The sequence below is a fragment of the Lotus japonicus genome, chromosome 1 (assembly GCF_012489685.1).
Source record: "Lotus japonicus ecotype B-129 chromosome 1, LjGifu_v1.2".
Taxonomy (NCBI): Eukaryota; Viridiplantae; Streptophyta; class Magnoliopsida; order Fabales; family Fabaceae; genus Lotus; species Lotus japonicus.
The window spans coordinates 132,249,656-132,261,313 of NC_080041.1; the positions used below are offsets into that span (position 1 = coordinate 132,249,656).

General features: G+C 37.6%; 1 protein-coding gene across 1 annotated transcript; it reads right to left on the bottom strand.

Annotated features, from left to right (window-relative positions):
* Positions 1 to 2,885: 2,885 nt before the first annotated feature.
* On the bottom strand, positions 2,886 to 11,576 carry LOC130730939 (protein transport protein SEC24 A). The gene is made up of 14 exons (XM_057583096.1): positions 11,424 to 11,576; positions 10,059 to 11,215; positions 9,839 to 9,977; positions 9,138 to 9,328; positions 8,685 to 8,792; positions 8,382 to 8,585; positions 6,536 to 6,767; positions 5,747 to 5,896; positions 5,497 to 5,653; positions 4,830 to 4,957; positions 4,421 to 4,743; positions 4,151 to 4,339; positions 3,612 to 3,842; positions 2,886 to 3,384 (listed from the first exon to the last, which is right to left on the bottom strand). The coding sequence occupies exons 2-13, from the start codon at positions 11,070 to 11,072 to the stop codon at positions 3,612 to 3,614; spliced, it is 3,066 nt and encodes a 1,021-aa protein (XP_057439079.1). The 5' UTR covers positions 11,073 to 11,215; positions 11,424 to 11,576; the 3' UTR covers positions 2,886 to 3,384.
* Between the last annotated feature and the right edge of the window lie 82 nt (positions 11,577 to 11,658).

An 11,658-nucleotide genomic window follows, 5' to 3' on the forward strand; every position in this document is an offset into this window, starting at 1 on the left:
ATGCATCCAATTAACTTTTAGAGTTTGTTTTCACTTGAAAACACATCGACTACCATATTTAATTTTTCGAGATAGTTTTTTTTCTATTAATCAAAATTGTTGGATTAAAAAAAATACATTCGCATCCAATCTAATGAATAAACAAAGACGCATAATAACTTCTACTATTGTAAGTTTCAAAAAAAAAAATTTCGTCAATTTTTTTTGGTACATCGAAAAGATAAATTACGTTTTTTAGGGATTGAATTTTGGACCTCCCCCACCCAATTCATATGCTACATAGCTCTTACCACTTGAACTATTATTCAGGAACAATTTATCCTATTGTAAACAAAGTTTTTTTTTTGAAAATGTAAACAAAGGTAAATTAACTTCATTTGGATTTTGCATGTGACCTGGTGATTACTATTTGAGTAAATATGTGCTGAAATCCAAGAATTTCTGGAGGCACTAGCACGAGCAAAACTGGTTGAAAAGTCTACTATTTAAAAGAGAGTAAAACGACAAGAAATCCCAGGAGCTAATCCAAAATCACCTACTCGATGGGGAAGAAGTACGTAGTTAACCGATAGCTTAGGATTGGGGCTTTCTCCAGTAAGCGAAGTGAGCCATAGCATAGGAAAAGAAGCAAGGTACTGATTGACCTAAGGCCGAGAAAGGAAAGGATTGAAGACGTGAGACCATAGCATAGGGATAGGTTTGAGAGCTTAGTGTGATCATCTACTCAAATCTTAATAGTTTATCGATTGAGAAAGCGGCGGGCCCAGTGAACTCTCCAATCGTGTACCTTTATGGGGCTGGAGAGCCAGTAACCTTGGATCGCCTAAGATCGAATGGAACTGGATTGGATTGACCTAAGTAGTAGCCTAATAGGACATGTGTTTATTGTTTAATTCTACCGGCGCTTATTAATTCTATAAAGAAAAAATACATTCACATCCAAGAAACTGGGACATAAGAGAACAAGAAACATTTTATGTGATGATTCATTTGTGGTCCCACCATACACTAAAGAATCGTGTTTGGATGGGTGGGCTAAGTCCCATATTCAGTTTTTTTTTTGGCTGTTATGTTTCGTGCAATTTAACATGGAATGGGTGATCAAGTTAATTTCATGTAGAAATACGTGGAACTATCAAAAAGAACTTTCACGGCGTGCGTTCAACCTTCATGCATATGCTTTGGATTGACCAATTTTTGGTGCACAACTTTGTAGCAGTTTTTAGTCGCCAATATTTGCAAACAATAGTTAAAAATGCCAACTAAAGTTGGACTGGATAGGGCGTTAGACGTCGCAACCCGCAAGAAAGGAAGGGGGACTCAACAAGCTTAGGTAAAGACACATTTCATCTTCATGTTTCAGACTTTGCGTCTTGTGAGCATGTCGATTGGTTAGGGCACCAGGCCCAACCCTTTGCAGTCCTTAGACTATGGGGTGGGTCCCCCCACTAGAATCAGGGTGAGTTGTCTGGGTTTAGGTCGAACCTAACATAATACTTATTAAGCAATAGTAAGACTCATAATATAAAGTGTATGTGTGTATGTATCATTAAGGAATATATTAGTATTATATCATTTTTTTGTTATGGGTCTCACTTTTACTTTGTAGTATTATGTTATTTTTTGTTTTATATACTTGTGGGTTGATTGTAGTCCATTTTTATTAATTCTATAATATAAAAAAAAAAAAACACATTCACATTCAATCTAATGAATAAACAAATACACTCTTGGTAACTTCTCCTATGGTAGGTGGTTCGGAAGGGGTGACGTGACGGCCTAAGAAATACAAATATGATGACTGTTGAAAAAAATATACTTCACCTTCATACTTTTTTTTTTTTTGGTCGAACACCTTCATACTTTAGACGAGGTATTTTTTTTTTGGTCACTGAATAATACTTCATTGATAAAAGGCCGTAGCCTTGGGCCCAAAGATGGGAGGTACATGAGAAAAGGCAAGAAACAGGGACCCGACATAGCGTGGTCAAAGCTGCAGGAGCACATGCTCAATAACTCCAAAATAACAAAACAGACAAGGTAGTTGGAACACATAAGCAATATACATAAACAATTATGAGCTTGTGCGCTGAAATTGAGCTTTGATTGATGGTCATATGATTTGGTCTCGTAGCTGGCAAGTGGACCAAAGGACTTGAGCCTAATTTGTGATGGGCAATGTGTTTTTGTGGAGGCCTCATGAGTCATAAGCGGTCTCATGCCAATGGGCATTCTACGGGAATTTGATTAAAGCCAATCCATTTGATTTTTTAAGGCATTGTTAATTTAGTTTAAAAATTAATAACTCATAATTCTGAAAAGAAGTTCAAAATAAAATAAAATTTTAATTTTGAAAGAAAGGGACTAACACATTGTAATTACAACATATGATTCTTTTTAATTTTCCAAGATATCCCCACCGCTGGTAGCCATAAGATTAATCCAAGGCTTTTTTTTTGGTACATTGATTAATCCAAGGCTTTAAAATCACGTTAAGTGACTCTAAGATCACGCAATATATGAAATTATTAAACAGAGGAAATTGTTTAAATTGAAATTTGAAAGAAAAAATACAACCTTAGAAAGTCCAACTTCAGTCATGAATATGATAGGTAATCATGAACTTGTGCAGTACTTATTATTTGGTGACTAAGCTAAATTTCAATGATTATTTGGTGTGTGCGAACCTTGATAGACTAATCATCTACCCAACCAATCAATGAGATTAAAATCATAGTTTTCTAATACTTCTTATCCAAGCAACCTAAGTCTTCATAAAACAATCAGGCCTTCCATAAGAAGCAGACCTCAGGAAGCAACATAGAAAATAACGGATTCAGAGACTACAAAAAGAAAAGGTTTGAAGATACGCAATGCCACCGCAGTTAAGAAGTCTCCAACATTATATATCAGAATAAATAATAATCGTCACCAAACAAAATCCAATACTGATTTGACATGGGCATGTCTTCTTTCTGTCTACATTCTTTCCTTTTCTACAATGAATGAATCAACCATAAGCTGATAACAACAAAAAGAAAAATAAATAAAACTCTCACAAGGAACAATATGGGAAAAAAGTTTCTCTTCTTTTTTCACTCTATCAACACGACATGAAAGCAGTTTTTAAATTCAAACACTACCGTAGAATTAACCTAACTGATACATCCAAAGATGAACTAATTAGAGTCTCCCAAAAGACGCTCCTCACTGGTCACGGCCAATAGAGTCGAGTCGAGCCAAGCATCCACGCTTCACCATGCACCCCCAAAGGCCTGTTCAATCTATTCCCAGTGTAGAAAGAAAAATTGTCCTCACTTATGAGACGGATAACATGCCTCACAAAACCCTGATTGTTATGCCAGGATGCTGTCAAAAGGGAACCTGTATATAATATTAAGATCATTATAAAGTATACATAGTGATTTCAAACCAAAAAAAAGAAAAGCCTTCTAGTCAGTAAAACAGAAAGTTTCAAGGACAGCACTACAGTTTTCCAGTCAAACATGCAAAAAGATATCAATACGGTAAAATGCAGTGTCCAACTGTCCATTCATCATCTGTGCAAAACCCACCACATTAAGCTTCCTAACAAAGATTACAATCCATACCTATGTGTGTTGCACTTGTCGGGATATCTGTAGCATCCAATCAGCATACCCGCTGTTACCACCCATCTGGTCCTCAACAAGGTTCGCTAGAAGGAGGAACCCTTCTTTGGGTTGTTCACCTTGCCTCACCAGGTGGCACAACTGGTAATATGCACGGTCTGTATTTCTCAATTTTTCGAGAACCTTCATCAGCCTCCTTGACATTTCATTGTTATGCTCAATTAGAGTAGCCTGTAAAAAGGGCATAAATTTACGCACATCACCAGATGGATTTCCAATTTTACTCACATAGACAAATAAAGAAGTGCACAAACATATCTACCCTACTTCGTTTCAATACTGAGTTGACCATAGAAGAAGTTAATTCAATGGATTGAAAATCATATCCATCTAAAGCAATGTAAATATATGTCAATCTTATGATAACCTTGGTCCTGGATATCGAATGAATGTCACAAAAATTTAACCATCAGATTTCATGTAAATAGTATGATTATTTCATAAGGAACCTATTTTTATAGGGCAGGAATATAGAATACCTTTGATAATTCTGCCGCAAAGTCTGCTCCAAGTAAATTCTTGGCTATATCAGGGGAAATCACCTTACCAAACCATAAAATGAACCGGAAGCCATCATCGTATATATAAAGGCCCCTATAGTCTAAGCTCTCCCCAGTCAAAGGTAACCTTCTCTCAATACTTTTCAAGTCATCCGCCTGTACAGATGCCTGGAACACAAGCAGAAATAATTCAAGGCTCGGAAAGTTCAACCTTTATATTGAAAACTTTTCAGGGGCAGCAATGCATACCTTTAGAAGATATTCATCAACCCGAATCAAGCTAGGATAGAGAAGTTTCAACAATCTTTTTATTGGTAGAGTCATTATTGTATGTCCTGCTGCACAACGCTCATCCAGTGGAACATCCCCAAACCCTCCACGTAGAGCCATTGATTTACAAAGAGCTAATCCATACAACATTAAGAACTTTAAAGACTCGGGATATATCATCCTGTTGGCCAAGCGATGTTGCACAGCATAAAGATTTCGATATTCCTTGAGGCCTTTCACAATTTTCTGTTGCACAGCACTCCGTGCATCTTCCAATTTTTGGGACAATGTTTTCTCAATTGCTGGAAACATGAAAGAACTGTATAAGATAAAATTAAACATGATCACCACATTGATATCACTAGACCAGAATTTTTGTTTATCCTACCTAGCCTACTAAAAAGAGATACAATTGCACCAGTATCAGCCAGGCGATAGAGATCAGCCAGGTCTGTAACAACTGGCACTGCCATCGTGTGTACTCTGATACGCCTTTCTCCACAAGATGCAGTGTATCTATTTCGTTGTTAGGGATGCAACCCATTTTAAAATAATTTCACGTTCAAAATATACGGGCTTAATGAACTATCAAGTTTAAGAGACATCCACATGAACATAAATGATAAACAGTGGAGGAGAAATAGTTAAAACAAAGCACAATAAGATGAGATGAATCTCCTACAAAATAATGAAAAGGATAAAATAAGGTTAACTTTTATTTTAATTATTATTTGCACTTCTTAGGAAATAAACACAAGAACAAACTCCTTTCAAAAAACTATGACATTCTAAGGGCAGCATCTCAAAAGAGATAGTTACATCTGTTTTTTGAGGAAGTGGGGGATAACTTAATGTTCCAATGGGTGAAAAGTGAATCCTTTAATGCTAAACATATAGGGAAGACAAGATTCTAATGACTAACATAGATGCTTATTGTAAGAATAACATTGTATTTTCTTTTCGAATAGTGACAACATATAATTAGAAGTTATCATCCACAATAAAGCTTATGTACACATTAGAACTCATATTAAGAATTATTGAAGAAAGGATACAGCAATGCAACTTGGAAATACATCGTCTGGGTTGTCAGTAATGTCTCCTCAAGTGATAGCTGCATGGCAAAGGCTTTATCACAATCTACGGCCGGAAGTGCTAACAAATCAGTGGACCTTAGCATGAAATTTCCATGATAAGTTGTGAAGCGAACACCTAGAAAAATAAGCAATATCAGCAATTGGTTTCATAAAATAGCAGATAAAGGAGGCTGGGAAGGTAAGGATTTTCAAGACATAATGCACAGACCTTTTGCACATCTAATACGCATTACAGCTTCCCATGCAGTTTCTCTAATAAGATCTCTCCTTAATTCATGTCTCAATTTCTCCCCATGAATGGCTGATTGGAAAGCTGGATAGTAATACACTTGACCAGCAGTATACTTCGCCAGAGTTCCTAAACAGACACTAAATCATAAAAACCCAATTTCCTTCTTCATGTTTAAGATCACTAACATGCAAGAACCACTTATGCTGATAGAAAAAAATATTACAGAATTGCAGTGCTGGGGGATGGGGATAATTTACAGACAATAACAAGGCACCAAACATTATTTCCTAATTCTAATTAAGCATTTACAAGTCTGTTTTTGGGAAAAATGCATCCATGAGCGACAGTATCAGACTATCAGATGATATTCCACAAATCTTTAATCACAACACCATCAAGGGAAAATATAGCAATCATTCAATTAAGTATACGAAATAGGCAAAATAAAGTCATTAACTAATTGCATATCAAAGCAATACTGTTAAGTGTGAAGTCCAGAGTGCAGACCATTAATGTGCAACATGAGGTGTTCAAACACTTGCAAGGTCACAATACTCCAAAAGCGTATTACAACGAACATAGATCAAAGATAATTTTAGCACGCTTAGATAAAGCCCATAAACTCATGGATTCAAGTCAACAACAAACAATGTTGTAACAAAAGAATCATTATATATCAATTAGAAGTCTTACAATCCAAAGTAGCAGGTTTAGCATATTTTAGAGTGTGGCATGGGAAAGTTAGAGGAAAGGAAGAAAAATTACCTAAGGATGCTATGTCAGTGTACTTATCACTGAAGGCATACACATTCACTGAGATTTGAAGCTTAGAAAACTCAGCAGCCATTTGCTTATAAAATGGATCTTCAGGCAGTCTCAGTCCATGTTCTTTGTCTGTTCCATATACACGAGTATCATCTCCACGTAACCTTAAACGACCAATACCAAGAGATGGAAGTGTATTTTGAAAAATTAACAATTTCCCTCCAAGTTGACTCTACATAGAGAGGCATTGAAAGGCCAAATCAGAGTGATGGATAGGAAAAATGAAATTGTAAAACGCACAGGAAAACATGTACTGAGAATTCAATAAATTCCAGGTGGATAGTGTTATTAGACAAGCACAGGTTCCATCAGAGTTTGTTTGTTTCAGATTTTACTCATAAATTTGCAAGTTTTTTAAGAGATATTTCTAAAGGTTTTTAGGATGTCTGTTTAGGATTAAAAATAATCAGGATCTAAAAAAAAAAAAATTCTAATTAATTTGAAAATCTACTTTGAGGAGCTTCTGAAAAAGATTTTAACTACTTTCAAAATAACAAATGTTTTTATGATTGTAACCAGATAAAGAAATAACTTATACTTTATGTAAAATCTTCAAAATATAAATAATCTATTTGCATTTTGCACAACCTTAATAATGTTTTTCATCCCCTTATATATGGTGAGTTCTGGTTTAAGAACCTCCAATAATTTATTTCCTCCAATTTTTTTCGAAACTGTGTGGTTCTAGTCCTTACAGTGACTAAATAGCAAGGCTTAAATATGGTTTGGAAAAATTAGGAATCAGAAGAGGAATTTTTTTGGAAGGACTAAAATCAAATTTGGTAATACTTGGATGGATGAAAAACATATTTAAACCTAACTTAAAGCTTAAACAAACAGGTCCTTATCTGAGCATCAAATCTTAAAATACACAAAGTTTGGATTGTTGGAAGCCAGAACTCTGTCGTTTTCACATAAGTAAAATAGTTTCTGAATAGAGCTGGATCAAAATTGGGGGAAAACAACAATCTTTAATAGAGAAACCATGTCTTCTGGCCAGTATCAATGTGATACAAGTTCAGAGACCATATAATGTACAAATACAATAGAAAATGTATTTCTCTCTACAACCCAGGCATTTGCACCCAATACCCCTCCCTCCCACACCCATCCCTTCAATTATTTATATTATTTATACCCTACTGATCCCTTCTCCAACTATTTGTCTAACTAACTAAATCAGCTAGCTAACTACAGCTGTCTATTTCTAACAGATACAGTTACTAATACTAACTGATTCAAAGTTCAAACCCAACTAAGTATCAATCATTATTTGTACCCAAAATATTGAGGGTTGACATCCCATAATTGGCAGAAGAAATAAGTGCACAAATATCACAATGCCATAAACTGGACCTCCCTATTCCAAATATCAGGTTTATTTTTCCCTAAATTTGATTAAGAGCTCGGTATCACAATACCAAAGAAATGTGAAATAACTAGCAAAGTCTAATCCCATTGTTACCGCAATTCTATATATTTTAAATTATCTAGGAGCGAGATATCTGCATTATTATTACTTTTAAAAAATATAAAGCACATGCCAATATTTCTTTCAGTTATTGTTGAAGCTTTTCCTTTAAATTAGACTAGGTCAGCATTTGGAACACCTGACTTCATCTCATTCTATACCTTGAAAACCAATACCTTAAATTATGCGTAACTTTGATTCAATTAATAGCAACTTGTATCCTATGTATTAAGTTTACTACTTATTGGGAAAAAACTTGCACGAAAAATTATGATTAAAAAATTCACCATAGAAGGTTTAAAGGGATTCACATACCATAACCATAAATGCAGCCTTCAGAGCAGGACCAAAAGCTGATTCCAGATTAACATTGTCCTGGAACATAGTTGGCAAACTATCTAGGAAGGCATCCACCACGCTTCTTGATTCAGATAAGTTAACAAGAAGATCATCTGGCAGTGGAACAAATATGTCATCCAGATCTGAGACCACCAACATCTGTGGTTGAGTCAATGATGACTGGAAAAGCATAACACACAGAATAATTAGTATAAACTGAGCCCAATTAAGGTGGGAAACAGATAAATTAACAGTGGTAACACTAATAGGACTGCAAACCTTCATATTATAAAAATGTATAGTGCTGTCAAAAGTTGCAAACCCTATTTGAGTTCGTGGAAAGCCAGGCAGCTCATCTAAGCATGACTTGATTGTTTCAGCCACAACCTGCAATAAAGAACAATGACATCAGCAATCAAGATAGCGTGTGCCAGAGACATCCAAAAAGGTTGGGATAAACCAGTTATTTGGTAACCTCAAATGAAAAATGTATTCCGTGACCCGTAGTTGACCAGAAAATATGTTATACCAAGAAGCGAATGTTAATTCTGGACAATTTCATTTTCAAATTTGACTTTTGGAATACTACGAAAAATTTGTTCTTGCAATATCCAACACAAATATCCCCAACATAAAATTCATTCTTCTAAAAGTTATTCTAAAGATTACCTAACACATGCCACATTTGAGGAGGACTGAAGCTATACATTGCACCGAGTGTGAAGGTCTTACCTCAATCATGCCACTTTTAACCGCAGATATGGAAACATCGATCAGGAAGAAATATACTGGGGGCATAGGAGGCCGCACCATATACTCAGTAGGGGCAACAAATTCTACAGTACCCTGCGTAAGCTCGGGTCGTTGATTCAAATCAACTCTTCTGCCAGTTGCATCTAATTGTGCATAGTATTCACTAGGAACTGTACATAACACTCAATACATTAACATCTTAAGAAAGACATTATCTAACTAATTACAATATGCATGATATACTTGACAAAAATAAGTAATTTCATCACAAGTTCTTAATTATGCATGGGGGATACTTGTCTGGTTTCACATCATAGCAGAGCTACACTCCATTTATCACAATTTTTGATAGTCACACACATACATCACAACAGACATAAATAAAAAATACAGTCAGAAAAGTCAGAGGGCAAAGTTTTGCTCACATGACATCGACACCCCAATCCACCAAGGGCTAAAAACCTAAGTATCTGATTCGATTATCAAGATTCCCTTGGCACTTCTAATAGAATGCAAATAATGCAGAAAATGGTGAATTTGCATAGCCACAAGGAAAATATTCTCTCATGACAAAAATGTGCTGGCCTGAAGCACTTGAGAGAGGCGTGATTCATACCATTTTATTGTTTCAGGACTTTTAATTAGTAAAGCAAAGGCCAAGGCTGTGAAGAAAGAAATACCATCATTAAGCAAGGTGCATACATTGCACCGGAATTTTCTTCCAGCTTCTGTAAATGTCACATAAGGATTCACATATGTGCGGCATCTTCTACATCGTACAACACTAGCCGGTGCAAAGTTAACTGTAGGCACCTCTTCCTGCAAACAAAAAACAGTGAGCAAATGAATTAACAAGACCAGCATGTTACTGCTCATCAAACAGGTAAGACAAGCACTAACCCCATCAGGAGATTCTGCAAGCGGACACACAACTGCTCCAAGAGGCAGATGCCACCTAGAAGCTAAGGACTGTGAGCTAGGAAGTGCACCGGTTGTGAGGCGTAGATATCTAGGATTGCAGTTCATTGGATACATCTCGGCCAAATTGTTTGGCTCCACATCCCCATCCAACGGCCTTGGAAGTTCTTTAGCATCAAACACCTGATCGATCGTTCCCGGACGAGTTTGCACAGCGAGTGAACTGAAATCTTCTGTCAAGCCTTGAATGGAAGATGCAGAACCTGGCGGCGGCATGTGCTGCATTCCTAACGGAGCAGCCACCGGGGGTTGCTGAACATAGCCTCCTTGGTTAGGTGCAAAGGGAGAAGACTGCGCAGGCGGCACAGGTCCATAATTTCCTTGATTAGCAGAATGCATGGGCGGAGGTTGAATTTCAGCACCGGGCTGCATACGGGCGTATCCAGGAAAAGATGGCTGATATGCTGTGGGAGGAACATTTGTCCCCAAAGGCCCAGGTGTGGTGGCACTTGGCGGAGGAGGCGGCGACCCCATCGGGACATGAGGCATCTGCGGCTGAGGTGGAAAAGATGCAGGAAAAGACTGTGTTTGAACGGCAGGAGGAGGTTGAAACGATGGCTGTGGCTGTCCCATCATTGGCGGAGGACCACGCGGCTGCGCAGGGGGAAATTGTGGTGCTGAGAATTGCTGGAAATTTCCAGCAGGAAGGAAATTGGATGATTGGGGAGGAGGAGGTGGAGGCACGGATGGGTCATTGAATCTACCAGGCGGGGCAGGTCTAAAACTCGGTGCCCCAGGTCTAACCGGCGGTCCAAACGATGAAAACGGCGAGGATGCTTGCGGTGGAGCCGGAGGCGTAGGTCGAAAAGGAGGAGGAGGGTCTGATCCAGGCATGGAGGCAAAAGGTGTTACAGTCTGTGGTGCAGGAGCTGCAGCGAATGGTGAGGAAACAGGTCTTGCAGGGAAGGTTGGACGACCGGGATTTTCAGTCCCCATTTATAGAACAACAATCAAAATCACTGGTAATTCGATTCAATTCAATCAAAAACTTAGTAACAGAGAAGCAACCAAATGCATTCAGATCAGAGTTGAAATTCAAATCAAGTATTCCACGGTGAGCTAGTGATGAATAGCGTACCCTGCATGAACAATACATTGAAAAATAGAAGAATTGTTAGGGTTTTCAGAAAGATCAGCATGATGAGGTTAACGAACGGAACAAGTGATTTGGATTTGGAAGCGAGTTTTGTGAAGTGTGTGTGAGGGATGATGATGATGAAGAAGAAGAAGAAGAAGAAGAAGAAGAGGATGGACTTGAAATCGGAATCGAGATCGAGAGAGACTCACCGAGAAACTGAATCGGATCGGAGATCGTGGCGATGGCAGCGACGAGTGAGAACAATACTCTCCAGCGAGGACTGCGAGTCGCGAATTTCACCATCCACTTCCTTTTTTTTCTTTTTTTATTATTTTATTTTTGTTGTTGTTTTTCTTCTTCCTTCCCTTTCGGTTGATCCTCACCGCTCCTCTTCGTCTCGGTGTCGATTTGCTTTCGATGTTGGGTTCCTCGTTTGGGCCTTCA